The sequence below is a fragment of the Erpetoichthys calabaricus genome, chromosome 6 (assembly GCF_900747795.2).
Source record: "Erpetoichthys calabaricus chromosome 6, fErpCal1.3, whole genome shotgun sequence".
NCBI classification, from domain to species: domain Eukaryota; kingdom Metazoa; phylum Chordata; class Cladistia; order Polypteriformes; family Polypteridae; genus Erpetoichthys; species Erpetoichthys calabaricus.
Window position 1 is genome coordinate 67,687,139 of NC_041399.2, and position 22,169 is coordinate 67,709,307.

The 22,169-nt window shown below is 39.9% G+C and overlaps 1 protein-coding gene across 3 annotated transcripts in view; it reads right to left on the reverse strand.

The window, feature by feature from the left end:
- The window catches only part of impact (impact RWD domain protein), a 404,211-nt gene that overhangs the window by 103,274 nt on the left and 278,768 nt on the right, over nucleotides 1-22,169 (reverse strand). For all 3 annotated transcript variants that reach the window (XM_051928923.1, XM_051928924.1, XM_028803654.2), the window contains one exon: nucleotides 8,138-8,211. In XM_051928923.1, coding sequence (XP_051784883.1) covers nucleotides 8,138-8,211 — 74 coding nt within the window. The remainder of the gene's footprint in view (nucleotides 1-8,137; nucleotides 8,212-22,169) is intronic.

A 22,169-nucleotide genomic window follows, 5' to 3' on the forward strand; every position in this document is an offset into this window, starting at 1 on the left:
TGTTTTAGATGTCCAACAATTTTTACTGCAGAAAGTCTAGAATTCTCTAATTTAATTTGTCAATAGGACTCTCAACATACCTCATCAATCAAACGATTTTTTTCAGGCGTGGCACTAAAGGAGACGTAACCTACTGTATCATCTTCTATGCTAGCCCTCTTTGGAGGTAATACAACCTCTATAAGCATTATATGTGACATATGGAACTCTGACGTGAGCCCAGTGTCATTTCTGAGTTGGACTGCTTCACTTAAAGTTATTCTTCTGTGGCAGGCAGCCGGGATGCCCCTGCACTCTATATTCAGGGGGAGCAGCCCTGGGCGGTGCAATACCTTCCTCTGGACACTAGACAGCCGCCCCCCTGGGTTGGAGCGGTGCCTCAGTTTCCCGTAGGGCTCCATGGGAATTGGAGTTGGGTGCAGCCATGTTGGGTCCCACAGGCACCATCAGGGGGTGCTGCAGCTTTGACTCCTGGGCCCATATGGGCAGCGTATTTAACCCACCCGGAAGTGCAGACGGAACTCGGCAATCAAGCACCAGGAGCACTTCTGGGTGAACAATAAAAGGGGCCAGCAGCCACCACTCCAGGAGCCAGAATTGGGAGGAGGAGGACTAGGCTGCCTGGGAGGACTGGTGGAGGAAGAAAAGAATTAGTGTGGTTTTTGTGTTGGTGCTTTGGGGACTGTGCTGTGGCTGGGGGAAACGGGGAAGACGTGCCCTCCACCTGAAGAAAAAAAAATTGTGTTTTATTTTTACGTGTTCCTCTGTGTCCATCTGTGTCGGGTCAGGCGCCTCTATAGGACTTGTTTTAGCTTAAAAACAGTGGCTGCTCTCACTGGGGGAGTTTGAAAAAAACTCTTGAAAGCCAGAATATTCCTAAAAGCAAAGTGCACGTTAATGCCAGAAATACTGTACATCGAAAGTAAAGGAGGATGCTTTCCTGCCTAGCTTATCTTCCTTGGCTCAGTCTTAAATCAGCAGGCTGAAATGCTGTGATGGCCCTGCGGCTTAAAGATTAATATTTCCGCCCACTGCTGGAATTTAAGAGTGTATCCCTTTAAGAGTACATAAATGGAAGCAGGGAAACTTGCTATTTGTTAAAATGGCATTTGATTTAAGTTGTATTAAATTTGCTTTTGTGCAATACTGAATATAAGCTGCACCAAAAAAAGGAATAAATAGCAAGATGTGCAATACATACTGTATATGTATGTATGCATGCATTCTTGTACTAATTTTAAATCTATCTAAATATTATATACAACCAGTTCATGCCCCAAATGGGATGCCATGGTAGGAAATTCAAGGCTGGGAGCAGGTAGTAAACTAGTCACTAGGTCACTAGTGGGCAGCAACACCAGCTAATGGAACTAAATAAAAGAGCCGCAGAGGCTCCATGAACTTGTAGTTTCTGACAGAGTCTCTGTAAGAGCCAGTAGGACGAAGAAAGGCTGGAGTGGCACCAAACGCACACCCTGGGCTAGCATCTTAGGGGTCTCCATCTCCTCAGTTAGTCTGAGCCTGATGTTGGAGAGGACACCTCTAGAAAGGAAGAATAAGAGATCACTTAATGTGATTAAAAGAGGCAGTGAGGCAATTAGTTAGCTCTGGCTGGTTAGTTAGGACCAGAAATCATAATCAGTATTGTTTTGTTGCTTTGTTATACCTTTTTGAATGTGTTCTTTCTATTATTTCCTTCCTAAACTTATTTAACCTTTCTTCAAATTTGTGCTCAGTAAATGCTCATCTTTCTACTAATGGACCATATAGTGTTTTAGAGTTGAATGCTGACTCATGGGTGTTTACTGCACATATTTTGTGTATTTCTATGTATGTACTGCAAGATGTTTTCTTGAGACATTGTATGTAACTTTACACTTTTTATCTGGGTATTTCTACATTGCTCTGGGTTTGTTGATTAAATTATTTCCTATACAAATACGTTGAACTGTACCAATGCATCTCTAATACATTAACATATACAGTATCACCATTTTCACTAGTAAAATTACATAAAATGCTAAGCACCTCTCTGACATCAAACTAACTACAGTGAAATGGAAAGTACTAACCTTCTAACCCTTAACATGTGAACACAATATCCCTTTAGATTTCCTTTCCATTCATTTTTAACCTGGGTTGTTCTTATGTAGTAGCTAAGGATACAACCAATCACAGCGGCACTGTGCAGAAGACAGGACCCAGCTTGGATTGGGGGCTACTGCAGGCATTTCCTGTATACACCAGAAAGAGGGACTTACCATTTAGTCTATAAAACTCATTTGATTAGGATCAGTATTGTCATAGGTGCAGTTAAGTTATCCAAATATCTCACCTTTTTAAACATTATCTCAGTTTACATTTCTACTTCTCGGTAGTTTGTTCCACAACCAACTATGTGAAGAAGTGCATCATGGCTTCTGTTTCATTTTCTATCAGTGTTCTCACAATTTAACTGAAATAATTCTGGTTGTTAATTTCCTTAAAGAGATTTTAGAAGACTTAGATTTAGTCCCCATGCAGACTTAGCTTCTCAAGACTAAATGGGTTTGAATTGCTTACCCCGTGAAATCTGTCCAAAGATACACTTAATTGCTCATCTTGCAAAGCTGCTATGTCTTTTTTTAGTGTGAGGACTCGCATGCAGTTCTCCAGATGAGGTTTAACTGGCACACAAATTCACACATCCACTCACACAGGATTAAATCAACATTAGAAATCACCCTAAAGGCAGAGTCACACTACCTGACCTTTCCAGTGATATTCAGTCATAGCCTTCACTTATATAATCTTAGTGAGCTATCAAGAGCTGCGGTGCATACCCATGGCCATCAGTCGTTTAGTGTGCCACCACCAGCAATTCACTCATAGTGGTCTGTGACTTGTCTTAATTCAGAGAGGTGTGTGTGCAAGAACTGATAACCAGTGAGATCTCATATATAAGTATAATGAATCCAATGCAGCTTAAAGGAAAGAAAGAAAAAGTGGTATTTTGGACTACACAAACAGAACAAAAGTTTGTCTGTCCAATGTCCTGAGTTTGTCATGGCAGAAAGGAAAACAGAAAAGGATGGGCCAAGAGTAAAGGTGAACTTGCTATACCTTGAAAACTTTTGTACGCCCACTGATACCATCAGGTTGCATGTTAAGGCTGACAGTTTGGAAAATGTCTCATGATACTTTGGAAATTTAAAACTATGCTGAAAAGTTGTGAGTTCTTCGTGATTTTCAGTCATGCAATTGGATATCCTCGAGATGAAGATATCCAGTAGCTGCATTCATTAAGTTTGACATGTTCTTCCACTCAAAGTCATGTAGTGAGTTGCCAGATTTAGAGATGTGGAGAAACCTGCAGTACTGGTTTAAGACTGATCTGAAAACTGGGAGAACACGTACAGTTTTACATGAACAGTGTGTGGCTATGATTCAAGCTGAGGTCCCTGGAACTGTGAAGCAACAAGTCTACCCACTCGGTCACCATGCAGACATACAATAACACAATGTATAATAAATAAATTGAAATACTAATCTAATATGCTATATGTGTAACTAAATGAAAGTGGATCATGGTCATTTCTAAAAACCCAAATACAGGTGCAATAAGATATAGCAACCTGTTTTTTATCATGGAATATAATCTTAACCTGAAGTAACATAGCATAATGGATAAATATTTCTTAACATTTTCATATTTTCATTATAACTTACATTAATGTGTGTGCTACATAATTAGTGGTACAGCTGTTTAGATACGTGTTTTCTGAAAACCTGCCATGGTTGCCAGATGGACCACTGGATTCCTTTTACCTACAGCAAATCTCTGCTGTAAATGAAGTCTTCATTAATTCTCCATTGGTTTTTCATATACACTTATCACTGATTAGATCTGCTGACAGATCTGTTCACTGAATTGATATATCCGCATTAAAATAGCACCACGCATATCATTGTGTAAGAGGAGGTCAAATAGTGTTAAACTTACTTAAAATAAGATGAATGGAAGTGATAAAATTCACACGATTCAGCACGACAGGCTGCAGTACTTAATCATAATAACATTTACTAATGTCAGAAGGGAGCTATAAGTGGACCAACAATGAAAAAACATGGTAGAGTACATAATTAATAACTCAACAGAAGTGGATTCTTAAGTGCTTCCTGGAACATAAACAGGGTGAAGGGAATGTTGAGAGCTCACTCCAATGCACTGACATTAACAAATGATATTAAACAATACTCTGCTTATGATGCAAACATGACCCTTGCAGGAACTGAGGCACAACAGCACCTGTACCACTGTTACAGTAGCAATAATAAATGAAGTTCAGTATGCCACATGATTGCATACAAACAGTTTCCAAACTGGCTTATTCCAAGTTAAGTCATGAAGGACTGAAGCTTATCTCACAGAGCATGCTCAAACAATCACACTCACTCATACAGACCAATGTAGAGGCACTGCTCAATCTAAACTGAAGAAGAAATTAATGTCCCAGATGAAAATCCATGAAGAAACAGGGCTAATGTAAAATCTGCACCATGTCTGGATCTGGACTTTAACCTAGGACTTCAGAACTAAGATGCCACAATACTAACCGCTGTACTTCCAAAGCAGCATGGTTTTAGGCGCTCACGATAACTCATGTTTTAATTAACATGTATCAGTATCTGCAAAACTAGTATTTGACTCTGAAAGCAGTTTTTGCATGTTAAGATGTGTAGATATGTGCAAATCACAGGGTAAGGAATTGTGAAAAACTCAAGTACTTTACTCACAGGTGCAGAGACAAACAAAGCCATACTAAAAACTGTTAAGGGAACCAGTGTGGTGAGAGTCAAAGGCTGCTTCTTCCATTATGACTCCTTAAAGCATGAGATAAACATAATTACATATTTAATTATTCGCTTATTTTGATCAATTCCTAATTTATTTGTCACAAATTCACAATAGAGTCCGCCCCATATATAGCAATCACACACTTAAGATTGCAGGCAAGTTATAGAATAATAATATTTTCAACCTGCAATTCTCTAGTTCCACATTAAAATCATTATACACTGCATTTTATTTTTTAAATATTAAATATATAAATTTTGGGGATTTTTTTTTTTTACAGAGCTACTCAGAAACTGGAACAGCATTGCCCAACTGCAGCAGGATCAAAATGGTCAGAAACAAAAAAATTGCTATCTATGTTAATTTGTCATTTTCCACAGGAATGGGGGTGAGGGGTGGTGGCAGTGTTTGGAGTTTAAAAGAAAAAAGCTACGCTTCTTTTTCATGTGTGACATGCGGCTGGGCGTGGTACCCAGCCAGCCGCCTATATAAGAGGCTGCCTCCCTTCATTGAGAGCTGGAGTCGGGTGAGGAGAAGGATGAGGTCTGGGAGGAGGCAAGGAGAGGCCTGAAGAGAGAGAGAGAGAAGGAAGGCTCAGGGAGAAGCCTGGACTTTGGGGGAGTCTTGGGGTTTGTGTGTGTGCACTTTTTGGACTGTAAATAAATGTGTGGTGGTGCAAAATACCATGTCTGCCTGTTTGTGTCTGGGGCTCGTTCTACACATGCTATAATAAAGGCCATTAGACAGATGCTAAGGATAGCACATGGACTTCTTTTAGTATATTAATATTTGAACAAAACTTTGGACATTGAATTAATTTCACATTCTACGAAGCAAACCAATAGCTTTACAGAAGATGCAAACTTTTTCAAACAGGGAATTATCTATGTGGGTTCACTTCCTGGGTTCTCCTTGCGTGGAGAGTGCCTTGAGTAGTGAAAAAAAGCACTATAAAAATACAAACAATTATTATTATTAAAACCAAAGTTAAAATGTTCTAATTAGGTAAGGGTGATATGCTGTATCCCATAAAACAAATTTTACATATCCAAAGAAAGTGTTGTAGCAACTGTGAGAGAATAACTTGGAGATAACAATAGTTAAGTATTTTGGTTTGTAGTGCATATTGAAATATACAAGCATTTGTTTTACAAATGTCATGAATAGACTGGGGCGGCACAGTGGTAGCGCTGCTGCCTCGCAGTTAGGAGACCCGGGTTCGCTTCCCGGGTCCTCCCTGCGTGGAGTTTGCATGTTCTCCCCATGTCTGCGTGGGTTTCCTCCGGGCACTCCGGTTTCCTCCCACTGTCCAAAGACATGCAGGTTAGGTGGATTGGCGATTCTAAATTGTGCTTGGTGAGTGGGTGTGTTTGTGTGTGTCCTGCGGTGGGTTGGCACCCTGCCCGGGACTGGTTCCTGCCTTGCGCCCTGTGTTGGCTGGGATTGGCTCCAGCAGACCCCCGTGACCCTGTGTTCGGATTAAGCGGGTTGGACAATAGATGGATGGATGAATAGACTGCTGAAATTTTCAGGTTAACAAACAGAATGTTACAGGGGGATAGTAGATAGAAACTGGCTGATGTAATGTTCTCTCATGCAACTAGGATGACTTGCTAGTTAGCACATGCACAGTTTTCATACCAGAATAAGAGCTGAATTCAAGAGATATTGAAAAACAAGGATATAATGGAGAAAGACTTTTATTTTAGGCTGGTTGTGCGCTATGCTAAAGCACTTCATGTCTTTTAACCAATCAGAGTATGATATGCAAGTATTAATTCAACACTGATTTACAAATTCAGTTGTTTATAAAGCAGACCTCAGCCGTTATGTTTTTGATCATTCTGTAACAGACTACTGTGATGAATGCTCCCTCTTCGGCATTTGCTATGAGATCATTAAAGTCAAAATGAACACGTTCTTTCCTGCCTGGTTTCTGACTCCACAAGGTTTTATCAAACTTGTTTTTAATTAACATGTCAATTTCTTCCACAAACAAAACCAGGAAAGAAATGACTGTGAATTGTATCACTCTGTATTAAAACACAACTTGGGCCACTATTGTGGTATGAAATGATGGAAATGTGATTTCTATAATTTCTGTCTGCCCTTTCATCACCAAAAATGTAAGACATTGGTTCATTTTTTGCTAAATCAATTTATTTTTCATTTTATTTTCATTCCACATACTCTCATGAGATTCACGGTGGCAACATACCAAGCTGAGCAGACCTGACAACACCCAATCACTCTTTTGCATTCCTTCCTGGAGAATTACCAGATGCTCCCAGACCATAGAAAAGAAAGAATCCCTCAATCCTGTTCTGGGTCTGCTTTAGGGTCTTCTCCATGTGGACTTTTGGCTTGTACACATTTATGAAGAAGACTTCCAACTTCCAGAAGAGGGCATTTTAACTACATGCCCAAAGCCCCTCAAATGGCAACTCTTAAACCAGAAAGAAACAGTTCTACTCCAAGATTCTCCCATATTGCTGAACTTGCCACTCTGTCTCTGACAGCAAGTCCAAGAAGTAGTTCTTGTGGTAACTACTTTGAACTGAAAACCATATCTCAAAATGTGGAGGTAAACTGACTAGTAAATCAAAAACCATTTGAGGCTCCATCTTCACTCTTGTGCTCCATCTTCACAAAGCATTCTCAAAGTTCTGCCATTAAACTGATTTTGTGGTCAATCTCATGATCAACTCTTCCATCACTCATGAACAAGACTCCAAGGTATTTGAACATCTCCACTTGGGGCAGCTGCTTCAGAGGACAAGGCAATGTTTTCTGGGAGAGGATTATGGACTTGGGTGGTGGTGATTCCCAGACTAAGTGCATCACAGCCAGCTATGAACCATTGAAGTGTGTGTCATTGCTCATAGTCAGATGACTCCAATTCAACTCAATTAATTCTAGTATAGTGCTTTTCATTGGGTTAAGAGCACTTATTCAGATTATTAATTATATAACAGCAGAAGAAAACTGCTTTCATTTACGACAGAAATTCATCTGCTTTATTAAATGTAAACAAAGATACACTAATACAGTATGAAGAACAGCATAGTGGGTGCAAGGTTATTATGGAGTTACCAGTGGAACACTTTTATGAATATTGAAATTCAGACCAATACATCTGAAGGAAACATACTTTTGGTACACACCTGTCAAAAATATAAAAACTGCATAATTAAACCAGGAAACTTTGTATTGTAGATGTTGAAAACATACTAGTTGTTTTGCTTATTTTAGTTTTATTAAGTGTCATAACATTTTATGAAATATGACAAAAAATCTCACCTGTAAGCATATATGTTGTGGGTGGCATTTGCAATCTTCTTATTCTCATACAGTTTATTAAGCACAAGTTTCACCTGTAAATGTAAAAAAAGAAATCTAAATTCTACAGGTAGTTATTTGTTAAAAAAACATTTTTGAAAATGAAGTTTTGCCCTCAAAATCAATAAAGATAAAATCAGAAATCTGATAAAATGAACTGTAAAAGGACCATGAAGGGAGCACTTTGAATGTTTGTCATTTCCTTCAGTTGTACTACATATTTACGCTGTACATTTGTGTCAGAGTTTTAATTTGTAAAGCACTTAGAGCTTCTAAATCACAGGAATCCGCTTTGTTCACCTTATTCCTATTTATGTTTGTCACCTTGTACAGTAATCCCTCGCTATATCGCGCTTCGCCTTTCGCGGCTTCACTCCATCGTGGATTTTATATGTAAGCATATTTAAATATATATCGCGGATTTTTCGCTGCTTCGCGGGTTTCTGCGGACAATGGGTCTTTTAATTTCTGGTACATGCTTCCTCAGTTGGTTTGCCCAGTTGATTTCATACAAGGGACGCTATTGGCAGATGGCTGAGAAGCTACCCAGCTTACTTTTCACTCTCTCTCTCTCTCTTGCGCTGAGTTTTTTTGATCCTGACGTATGGGGATTGAGCAGGGGGGCTGTTCGCACACCTAGACGATACGGACGCTCGTCTAAAAATGCTGAAAGATTATCTTCACGTTGGCTACCTTCTGTGCAGCTGCTTTGTGAAGCGACATGCAGCACGGTGCTTCGTAGTGCTGTGTCGTTCGCGAACGAGCCGGCTCTAAGAGCCGATGCTTTGAAGCGAACGAGAGGAGCCGATGCCCGTCGAGCAGAGCCGAAGCTTCAGCGGCTCCTGCTCAGCTCTGCTGAAAATCCATTCGGCAGGGGCGGGACTTTACTTATATGGGCACACAGAACATTGGCTCATAATGCCGGCTCATTAACGAACGACACATAGGACTAGGATCGTACCATTATGTGAAAGAAGGAAGGGGGGGCAGACGCTCCGAAGACAGCGAGTGTTGGTACAGGCCAGGTACGCTCTGTGTACCTGTCGCTGCGACAGACGAGGAGCCAGATTTAAATGCAAGCGCATCGTGAAGAAAAAAAGAAGAGTGAAGTATTGAGTGAAAGCCGAAAAAGAAGCAGCATCTGGCTGCATTTCAGTGATATTGGAGACTGCAAAGCTAAGTGCAGAATTTGTAATATGAAAATATCCGTTAGAGCAGGGTCAACAACAAACCTGCACAGACATATAAGAACCACCCACCCATCCGTGCAACTGGAGGAGAGCGTGCCCTCTCTCCTGCCATCCACTGACCCTGGAAAAGAGCCAAGTACTTCTGCTGCAGCATCCACTGTCTTACCGAAAACTGCAGGTATAACACGGTCTTCAGTTCAAACTAAAATAAGCACATTTATTCCAAAACAAATGACGCCAAACAAACAAATAAGTGTCGATGAGGAGCTGGCTAAAATGATAGCTAGCGACTTTTAATCATTTTCCATTGTGGAGGACAGAGGATTTACAACTTTTGTACAGGCCTTAAACCCCATGTATGTTCTCCCTAGCAGAAAAACTTTGTCCCAAATAATTATTCCATAACTATATATCTGAGGATGGAGTACAACACTGTGCTTTCAGAAACCACTGCTCTGGAAAAAAAGTAGCATTTAATGACAACAGAGCTGTGGATGAGGCATTTCAAAGAATAAGTGCAGCAGCAGCAAGATGCAACCCCAACAGCGTGTCTGCTCCTCCATCAGAGGGCCAAGAGGAAGAAATTGGAGCAGAGGCGTGTTCACAGGAACCACAAGCTTCTGCTGTGTGGAGGCTCTTTGATGAAAGAGCAACAGGAGACACTGCAAGGAGAAATCCCACAGCTGATGCTATGCTGGAGTTGAGGTCCTATCTTGAGGAGCCCCTCATCCAAAGATCTGAAGACCCAGTGAGCTGGTGGGAGGCCAAGGCTGCAGTCTACCCACGCCTGGTTAAGGTAATGGTAGGAAGACTTTACATTGTCGCTACATCGGTCCCCTCAGAAAGAGTCTTCTCAAAAACAGGACAAATAATCACGGAGAGGAGAAATCGCATTAGCCCATCTAAGCTGAGGCATCTGGCATTTCTGAATGCCAACCTGGCCTAAAAACTTTTATTCAAAGAGTCATAGTGTGGTGTTGTTGTTGTTGAGTTTGGCCTTTAATTTGTTTGCTGTGGTTTTGTGTTAAGCTGTTCATTTAAAGCTTTTATTAAAATGTTAAACCATAGTAACTGTGTATTTATTGTAATGAAAAAATGCATAAAATACGTAATGTCTGAAAACAATGAATAAGAAATTGCTTAGGCCATACACAAACCATTCATAATTGCTTAATTAGGCTAAAATATAAGCATCCAAGTGATACTAAACGAAGAGCCATTCGGGAGCCGTAAGGGCCGGCTCTTTGAAGGGAGCCGATCCAAAAGAGCCGAAGCTTTGAAAAGAGCCGGAGTTCCCATCACTAGTGCTTCGCATACTTAAAAGCACGAAGGGTACGTATTGATTTTTTTATCTGTCCCTCTCTCTCTCTCTCTCTCTGCTCCTGACGGAGAGGGTGTGAGCTGCCGCCTTCAACAGCTTTGTGCCGCGGTGCTTCGCATACTTAAAAGCCAAACAGCCCTATTGATTTGTTTTCTCCTTTGAAGAGGAAGATATGTTTGCATTCTTTTAATTGTGAGACTGAACTGTCATCTCTGTCTTGTCATGGAGCACAGTTTAAACTTTTGAAAAAGAGACAAATGTTTGTTTGCAGTGTTTGAATAACGTTCCTGTCTCTCTACAACCTCCTGTGTTTCTGCGCAAATCTGTGACCCAAGCATGACAATATAAAAATAACCATAAAAACATATGGTTTCTACTTCGCGGATTTTCTTATTTCGCGGGTGGCTCTGGAACGCAACCCCCGCGATGGAGGAGGGATTACTGTATATTTATTAAAAGGCTGAACTGCCCGTCTGCTCCTTTCTAAAGCATACCTCTACTACTTGCTGGCAGTCTTCACTTCTATCTAATGAGTTGGGTAAAGCAGGGCTTGACGCCTGCCAACCTCCCAATAGCAATCCCATTTTTTCAGGATTAATGTATTCCTACTTCATAATTACCATCTTTGTTAAACTCCTGTTAAGCCAAATATAAGGGCTGCATAAGCTTCTATCTGGAAAGCAATTAAAAGAAATTTGACTTGGGAGAGTAAATGAAGAAAGAACATACCATTAAAACACACAGTAAGAGCTAAAACTGCTGGTGATCATCTGATAATTAATCTAAAATGCTCCAGACAAGTGTGTCTGTAGTTTCCCACTTTGTCATTCATACATGCTATGTTGTCCTTCTTTACAGCTGCAGTCTCATTAGGTGCTTTACTAGCTTAATGCTTTAGTATTTTTAATGGTTACCCTTAAAGCATATCCAAAAACAAGCATAAAAATGGCAGCTTCCTGCTTATACTCTAATGAACCTAGAAAGTCCCTGGGTTTAGTGAGGTGGTGTTAAAAGTCACCTACACGCAGGTAATGTTAAGAGACAGAAAATAAAAGGGGAGTGCCAGTGTATTGTCTGGCTACATTTATTCTAACTATTGGACAAATAGTTACTAGAACTGTCTTTTTGCATTGCAACTTTACACTCAATAAAAATTGCAGAGGTGTCAAACACGTAATGGTGACAGTTTAATTCTGGTAGCATATATTCAAAAAGGTCAACATACTGGAGTGCTTGAAAGTTTGTGAACCCTTCAGAGTTTTTCCATATTCCTGCATAAATATGACTTAAAACAGGAGTGTCAAAATCCAGTCCTGGAGGGCAGCAGTGGTGGCAGGTCATTATCATCTCCTTTGTTTAAAAGCTGTAGCGCCCTCTAAACAACAGTATATTCTGCCATTTGCCTTCAGCTTTAAATGGAAAAGCAATAAAAAGGAAACACTTTTTCTATTTAAATTTTTGTTGTTAAACAGTAACTGCAAATAAAAAATAAAAGTAAAATGAATTCTTCAAATTTTCAGTCAACTTCAATGAATGAAACATTGTACAGATTAATTAAAATGTACAGAATTGTGTACCAAATGCATGGCATTTCCTTTAAAAAGCAATATATGTTTCATATTTTGCTGTAGATTAAATTATAAATTGAATTTTTTTTTAATAATGTAAATTTCAAATATGGTGTTGCAGGGCTCAAATGGAACAAGGCTGCTATAAGGATGTCTCATAGCCAGAAGCCCAGATCTGGCAGAGCCCTCCTTTGACTCGACTGGTTCAGTTGATTGCTTTCCACACTCTGCGTTGATTGCAGACTCGACGTTGCCTCCCTAACACTTGCTGTGGATGTGCTGTGCTGGAAGAAAGGCTCAGGCAAAGAGCCTAGTTTGTGTTTTGCCCTTTGGACCAATTGTAGCACATTGCAACAGCCCTAAAATTCAACAAGAGTTTATGTGTCTTGTGCAGTGGGTGACAAGATACAAGTGGCAATTACTGTAATTAGATGTAAATTCCTAGAATCATTTGCTTAAAAGTTAAGAATGGGTGATTAATATGGCTCAAATAGATGGAAAAAAACAGCACATATATATTTGCCATTCATAAACAATCACATGGCAAACTGGTCTGTACTTTTACTTATTCTCCATTTTCCAATAATTTTGTTGCCACTCCATTTTAATGCAGTGGCACATATCCAACCTAAATCCCACATTTAAGGACCAACCTTTATTTACTTTTTCACCACTTATAGATTTCTTCCAATCTCACGATTACCACTATAACTTAAAAAGCAGGGCACTTCCCATGTTCACACTGTTTGGTCTGTGGTAATGTCTGTGGAGACATAAAAGCTGATATAATAAACACTGCTGTAGTATTACGATATTATCTGTTCATATCCACTCCTATATATTGGGAAAACATTCTGCCCTGTAAGATAAATATTTGTGGAACACAAGAGTAATAACAGATTAAGATTTTAAAAACATCCAAATGTTGAGACACTTTGCAAAATTCCAAAATAGCCTTTCTGTTATTGAATATACAATATCAGAAGCTGCCAAACCACACCTTGCAGTAGTAATTATATGTGATTTCTGTGCCTTCTGGCTTTATACAGTTGTAATCCAGATGGCCTAAATGAACACAATTATCTCAGCTGTCTTTACATCTACGACTCTGTTTTATGTAATTTCTCGATTTTATATGGCAAGGATTTCTTTACAGATGTAGCCATGAAAAATGCATAGTATGATCTCTGCCTGTAGTACTCCATGGGAAAGCTACTGCATTATGTACTTAGCTAGCAAAACAGACCAAATAGTGGCACTTGTGATGCATCATCTGTTAGTGATACACACCTTATTTAATCTCACACTGTACATGTTTAAATCTATTTAATAGGACATTTTAAAAGCTACTATATCACTTTTTATGGGTATTTTGAAAAATATTTTAATGTGTACAGAATCTTCCTGCAGATAGTTGTAACCCTGTTTTTATACTTTTGTATGTCCTCGTTTCTTTATGTCCTAACAATTTTTACTTTCTTTGCACCTTGATAGTGGGAATACATTTAAATGTTTTTCTTTAATTCAGTCAACACCTGTAGCTTCCAGATTAACATCAAAGCCTAAATAATTTATGCTATGACAAAGCAATATTTTCCAGAATAAGTGTCAGTATAATATGTCACCTGATTGATTTTCACTATTATATCTGCCAAAAGATATAGGTTTAAAAGTTACGCTCAAATATCATAAAGTAAATGTCATTTAACAGAAAAATAATCTAAAAACAGCAAGTCAGGATAACATAATATGCTCTATCATACCATTTTCTAAGCCCACTTAATCCTGAGAAGGGTCAGGGTGGCTAAAGCATATCCCAGCAAACATAGGGCACAAAGTAAGAAAAATGGTTGGATGGGGTGCCAGTCCATCAAAGGGTGAACACACTCATACACACACACATGCCACACACACATACAGGGCCAATTTAGTGTCAGCAGTCCACCTAACCTGCATGACTTTGGACTATGGAAGGAAATAGGAGCTGATGAGTTATAGACCTGAGGTCTTGATCTGGAGCTGCATACAAACCTGCATTAAACAGCACAGGTCACACACTTGTGATTATGTAATCTTACTTCTATTTATTATTTATTTTATTTATGTTAATTTATTTTATTTCTATTTATGTTAATTGTATGTTTTTTTCTTATTTTATTGTAAAGCACTTTGGCCACAGCATTCCTATGTTGTTTTAAATGTGCTATATAAAAAAATTGACATTGACACTTACAAGTTTGATCAAACCCCATTTCTATCTAGCAAAGCCTACAGCTTATTCTGACAGGACCAAGAACAATGCAGAAACCAGTCCTGGACAGGGCCTGAGTCCATCTCAGGGGACACACACTCACATACTTACTCAAACGGACCCAAATCAGAGCTGCCAATTAACTTAACCTGAGAAATGGAGAGAATGTCTAAATGCCACACAGCCAATGTCAAGACAAGGCCCATTTATTCACTGCATCATATCATAATATATTTTCCATTGAAGAAGGAACTGGCATATACAACAGTTTTTAAATGACAAAACATATATGCTTCAGAAGAGTGAAATTATATGACAGACATACATATTAGTCAAACATATAATAAGAGGAGCACGCTGTAGCCAAATTAATTTTTTGGTTGAAATATCATAACAATAAAGTGCAGCTGCAGAGTAGCTAGTGTTCAACGTGTGCTGGAGTATGAACACTGACAAGTAGTAAGAGGCGGAGAAAGAGAGACATTTACTTTCCGTATATTAAAGTAAACTTAAAATAAAGCTAATATATTATCTACATTTGTGCTTTACTCCTTACTCAAGAAAACCTGAGAATTAAACTTCTGTTATCGTGAAGCTGTGTTTACCCTTTGCAGTTGCAATGTAACTGAAATTCATGTTAAGCAACTGGAGGAAGAATGATAAAAGATTGTAAGAAAGTACTGCACAATATTTAATTCTAGTACCAATGAGAAAATACTGCGGTGGGTTGGCACCCTGCCCGGGATTGGTTCCTGCCTTGTGCCCTGTGTTGGCTGGGATTGGCTCCAGCAGACCCCCGTGACCCTGTGTTCGGATTCAGCGGGTTGGATAATGGATGGATGGATGGATGAGAAAATAGCTATTTTAGCATAAGAAAAAACAGTGCTGCATTAGTCATTAACAGTTTAAAACTGAATATTGTAATTTACGAATATTATACTTGCCCTTACTTTAAAATAAAATAAATCAAGAAAGAGATGCATAAAATCCAGAAACCTTGTGTTTCTCAGAGAGTTAGTGAAATAACTGGTCAGATAAAAACTAAGATATGACTCTGCAATGAAAATGGATACAGGCTTCACTTGTTCATTCAGGCCTAGGGCTGGTGTATGTGCTGAGAGGCAATTCGAACCTCATAATCAAGTCAAGCAAACCTTAAAATGGAAGCAGAAGGTTGTTAAGAGGGATTGCCACTCACAAGGAAATGAGTAGGATTCAAGTATAATGCAATTCAGGTGCCTGAAGCATGAAGGTACAGACCCAGATACTTTCTTGGCAGTGTACAACAGGCTCATATATTTACGGTATATGGTAGTCCTGCTAGGAGACGGCAATGTTCACATGATTAATGAAAGAGAGACTTGGGGGTACGAAATTTGGAGAACCTATCTGCCATTTCTATTGTTATTGGTTTTAAGTGCCAAACGTAGACTTCCCATAGACAAGTAACAAATCAAGCAACACAATGGTCACTGATTATTTTTGTAGTCTTATCATCTCACATGAGGCTGTATGTTACAAATATCCAGAGCTTAGCTCTCAGCTGGTCACAAATTGATAGTGAGTTGGATGAAACATGAAGAGTGTCAGCTGGTCAGAAGCAAATGGCTTTTTAAAACATTGTGGGTATTCCTAGTAGATGCTTTTGTCTGAGATTCACACCTCAGGTTAGTGGAGTTGAAGGGTTTCAGTTGATCATCCCAGTACCGGAGGTATTTGTAACCAGCAGCAGGGGAAATCATTTTGGTGCCTGTTATGAATGAAACCCTAAAACCCGATGACAGGTGCACAGGGTGAGAAATGGGGTTTAGTTAAACAAGGAGGCCCTTTAACTAAACTTTTATTTTGAATAAAGACTTGATAAAATGCAGGTGATAAAAAATTGTAATAATTGGACTGGTTTCTGCATTGTTCTTAGCCCTTCCTCTCACACGCACACGTGTGTTAGGTCAATGGATGATTCGCAGATGGTGATGTGGGAATGTGAATGTAGGCCAATGTTTGAATGATATTGGTGCACCATCCAGGGTTATCCCCCGTCTTGTGCCCAATGCTGGACATAAAGCAAACATTAATTTTGACCAGAGGGATGGCCTGGTCATTCATTGGATAATCCTGCTATCTGTCAGAAATGGTGAAGGCAACCTCTGACTTACACTTGCACACCTTTTATAACTTTATGTCTAATGACAGGAGCAGCAGAATCACTTCAGGAGTGTACAGCGATGCTGCAAGGATGATGCGAAAGAAAATGCATGCAGACTCACTGAATGGTATGTCACCATGCTGGGGGCAAATGACTGATAACTCCCTGCCAAAAGCACAAAGGGGTTTATCAGGAGAAAAATAAATCCTTGGAGAGTTCACGTCAGTCTCATCCTTTTAATCCAACTGAACAGAAAACAGGCCAGGAAACAAACAGCAACTATATATGGCCAAAGGAAAAGTGTCGTAAAGCATTTCTGGAGCATAAAATAAACGTTTGTTGATATCTATGGGTTGCAGTGTTCATGCATGCAAAGAATTTGCAACCAAATACTTGTTTGACGTACTATTTCCTCATATTTATTCTATCCTGAATTGGGAGAACAGAACAAAAAAGGGTTGTACTGTTATGGTATATACAGTATGTGCATAAATAACACAAAATGAAAAGTAGCATTGTTAAACTATTTATTGTCTAATGTAGAAATAGCCTGTAATTGAAGGTTGTAATGTACACTTTTCCCTCATATTCGTATTTTCAGTTTGAATCCACATTACTTCAGTATACAGCAAAAGTATCAATTTTGACTTCACTGTCCTAGTGCTTAATGGGAGTGTTTCAAGGCTGGCATCTGAAGATAACAGTTAGGATTATTCAAGTCACAGACTGTAGCTCCATGATGTGAAAGCTTCCGACACATTTTAACAGAACAATCATGTCCTATTGTTGCAAAAAGAGCAAATACAAACTCTAAGCTTAACATATCACTGTGCACATTTGAAAAATTAAAATTCCACAGCTGAAAGAAAAAAAAGGAAGCAGTTCCCGAATATGAATTTCTGATTATTCAAAAAAACTCTGGTAAAAAGAATTCAGACATAGCATGCAAAGAACCTATTTAGTGTCGTGAGTATAAACTGACATTTGAAATCCACAGGAGCCTTGCTAGAGTAGTTTGCTTACATCAGTAAGAAATCCTAGATGTCACCTTAGGGAATAAGAAACTATTATCTGCATTACATTCGCCTTGCCTAAAAGTGTATCGGCGAGAAATGCAGGAAATGTTCAAGACATCTGTAAAGAATGAAATAACAGTGAAAACTCAGATTACTTCTTTTCCATATCTGAGAGCACAGCTAAAACACCACCTGACAACAAATTAACGACTATTGACAAATGCTTGCGGATAAAGCTCTTCTAAAGCCAGCATTAGTCACAGTGATATTGTGGTTCATACCAGCATTTTTCAGGTGCATCAAGAGATCAGTTTGAAATTTTTCTTTGAACATGTTCCTCACACAATCATTTGCAACAGCACACTGAGCCTCATTTCTTGGCTCTGAGTCATTGGAAATAAAAGAAAAAGAGAACAAAAGTCAATCAGTGCTTTACTGGTGGGAGGCAATGTTCAAGTCTTTTGTAAGGTTCATCCGAATTTGTAAGAAACTTCTCAGCAGGCCTGTAAGACTGTCAGTTTAATCTCAATGTTCTGAGCATTACATCAAAATGTACAGCAGTTTCAGTCTGGATGGTGCTGCCGTGCCTGAGCATACATTTACCATTGACCAACATCGAAGCGGGATATCAAGTCATCTGTACATCAATCATTAGCAATGGCCCTAACTCTAATATGTCTGCCAAGCTGCATAAAAGTGTGAAACTCAATTCTTCTGTTTCATGTGAGACACATATTTAATGTGCACATATCTTTCATGTGAAATGACTAGCAGGAGTGGACTATTTTAAATCTAAGATGTACTAAACTGCAGAAACAGTAATAAGAAGATATATTACTAATACAATTCCGCTCATGGATTAAAACAAATTAAACACGATTGAAAAGGGTTGATTGACATTTAACTGAATTATGGTGCAATGGATAGTGTTGCTGCGTCACTACTCCAGAAGACTATGTGGAGTTTGCTGATTCTCCCTGTGTCTGTCTGGGCTTCTCCCTGGATATTCTGCTTTTGCTCTAACATCCCAAAGACATGCAGGTTGATTGTGAAGTCTAAATAGGCCCACGTGAGTCTGGGGTTGCTTCCTGCTTTGTACATTTTGGCTCTGACCTCCATGACCTTTAGCTGAACTAAACAGATTCAGTAAATGGCAGACTGACAGTAAATTTATACTGCATGCTTCCCTCTCCATTTCCATTTAACACAAAATAACTCATAGCACTCAATTATATTCCCTCCGAGCATGATATATTACAGAATATTATTAAAATCTTACATTTCAAAATACACATTATGGACCTTTGCCTATATCCAACTATATCCAACCTTTGCGTTTGCTTGCTATGTGCTAGATGTTTTTAGTGCCATTCATTGGTTATAAAACACCTTATATAACAAAATCAATAACATGGAGCCATAGCCTATCCCAGCAGCATTGTCTACAAGATAGGAATCCACCTGGACTGTCATGCTCAGCGTAACACTCACTCATACAAGGCAAATTTAGATTAGCAAACAAACCTGTCATTAACATCTTTAAAAAACAGAATGGTACAAAGTAATCAGCAAAATTTCACAGAAATACAAGAAGAGTTTGCGGGCTTCACTCAGGATGCTAGAGCTGTGAAGCAAGAGTGCTTATCACTCACTAGTCCACCATCCACAAGAGTAAGAGATAAAAAACTAAAGATAAAGGAACAATAAACAAAATGTGCAAAATATCACTCTGCCCAAGCGAGTCTGAAAACATGATGTTGTTTACCTCCTCTATCTGAAGAAGTGTATTCTTAACGTGTGCCTTCACCTAAACACACACAAAAGAGCTTATTTCTAGCATTTAGTCGGCTTACTATGACATCTGTTGCATACCTGAAAACTCTTACAGCAGACCCTGGTGCTGCCTTACGCTTTCTACATCTAAACATATGGACATTGTAGTGCAATAATGTCAAGTAGCCCTCCATATCTCCCAAGACACTGGCATGCAGCTTCCTTTGCACCATTCATACTTTACAGAGTACAGAGGCATGCAAAGGTTTGGGCAACCTTTCTGAAAATGTCTGTTAATAGAATAGTTAAGTGAGCAGAAGATGACTGAGCACCAAAAGGCATAAAGTTAAAATTGACACAGTTCTTTTCAGCATTTTATGCCAGATTAGTGTATTGTTTTTGTTCTGTATAATTGTACAGTGAAAAATGGAAAGGGTTAGCATGGAAAAGTTTGGGCACCCCAAGATATTTCAGCCTTCGGATAACTTTTACCAAGCTTTCAGACCTTCACTAGCCTGCTACAACTATGGATTGTTCACAGTCATTGTTAGGAAACCCCAGGTGATGCAAATTGCAAAGCTGTTGTGGTGCCCGGCGGGCGTTCATGCCCGGCCGGGACGCCCAGGAGGAGTGGAGGAGGGCTTGTGCCTCCTCCAGGACACGAGGGGGCATCCTCCCTGGTGGCTTTGGGGGCGCCCCGATGCCTTGGGAATGTTGGACCTCAGTACTTCCGTCACACCGGGAAGTGCTGGGGGGAAGAGAGTTGGAGACACCCGGTGGACTTCCGGTTTCACCGCTGGGGCTTCCGCCACACAGGGGTGTGGCTACAGGCCCTCAGGATGCAGTTGGAGCCCATCCGGGGTGACTAAAAGGGGCCGCCTCCCTCCAGTCAGGAGCGAGAGTCAGGTGGAAGAGGACGAAGCTTGGTGGAGAGGAGTGGAGGCGGACCAAAGACTGAGAAAGGCATTGTGCGTGTGGCCAGGACTTAAGGGGTGATAGGTGCTGAGGCACTGAGTATGTGCACTATCCATCCATCCATTATCTAACCCGCTGAATCCGAACACAGGGTCACGGGGGTCTGCTGGAGCCAATCCCAGCCAACACAGGGCACAAGGCAGGAACCAATCCCAGGCAGGGTGCCAACCCACCGCAGGACACACACAAACACACCCACACACCAAGCACACACTAGGGCCAATTTAGAATCGCCAATCCACCTAACCTGCATGTCTTTGGACTGTGGGAGGAAACCGGAGCGCCCGGAGGAAACCCACGTAGACACGGGGAGAACATGCAAACTCCACGCAGGGAGGACCCGGGAAGCGAACCCAGGTCCCCAGGTCTCCCAACTGCGAGGCAGCAGCGCTACCCACTGCGCCACCGTATGTGCACTATATATTGTATAAATAAACACGTGTGGGGTAAAACCATTATGTCTGCCTGTCTGTGTCCGGGCTGTTCCCCACACTGTATAAATTCTCCTACTCCTCAAACCTTGTCCCAAGAACCAGCAGCCATGGGCTCCTCTGAGCAGCTTCCTATCACTTTGAAAAATACAATAATTGATGCTCACAAAGCAAGAGAAGGCTACAAAAAGATAGCAAGGTGTTTTCAAGTAGCTGTTTTCTCAGTTCGTAACGTTATTAAGAAATGGCAGTTAACAGGAAAGGTGAAAGACAAATTGAGGTCAGGAAGACCAAGAAAATTTTCTGAAGGAACTGCTCATAGAATTGTTGAAAAGGCAAATAAAAACCCCTGTTTGACTGCAAAAGACCTTCAGGAAGATTTAGCAGACTTTGGAGTGGTGGTGCACTGTTTTACTGTGCAGCGACACTCCTTATTATAGAGTCAGCAGAAGAAAAACTTTCCTGTGTCCCAGCCACAAAATTCAGCATGTGAAGTTTGCAAATGAACATCTAAGCAAGCCTGATGCATTTTGGAAACAAGTTCTGTGGACTGATGAAGTCAAAATAGACCTTTTTGGCCACAATTTGCAAACTTATGTTTGGAGAAAAAAATGGTGCCAAATTCTAGGAAAAGAATACCTCTTCAACTATTAAGCATGGGGGGTTTGATCAATCATGCTTTGGGCTTGTGTTGCAGCCAGTGGCACAGGGAACATTTCATTGGCAGAGAGAAGAATGGATTCAAATAAATACCAGCAAATTTTGGAAGCAAACTTCCCACCAACCATAAAAACATTGAAGTTAAAGAGAACTAAAGAAACTGAACAACTTATTTATAAGTCTAGACAGCATTACTATGAACACGGAGAAAAAGCTAATAAGCTTTTAGCTCAACAAATTCATAAACAAGAAGTTCACAATGCAATACCAGTAATCACCAACAAGAATGGAGAAGAAATCATCGACCATAATAAAATAATGCACACATTTAGAGATTACTATAAGTCTTTATATTCCACTGAGCCCAAAGAAGACAACACGCAATCTAATGCATTTCTGGATAATTCACAATACCACAAATAGATGCTTTAAGTGCTGAGGAACTAGATAAACCTCTAACGCTAACAGAATTACTAGACGCTATAAAGTCACTACAAAGCGGGAAATCATCAGGCCCTGATGGTTACCCCGTAGAGTTTTATAAGAAATTCTCCACTCAGCTAGCTCCACTCTTATTGGTAACATTTACAGAAGCTAAAGACCACCAAATACTACCTCAAACATTTCGACAAGCATTAATCACCGTCTTTCCTAAACAAAAT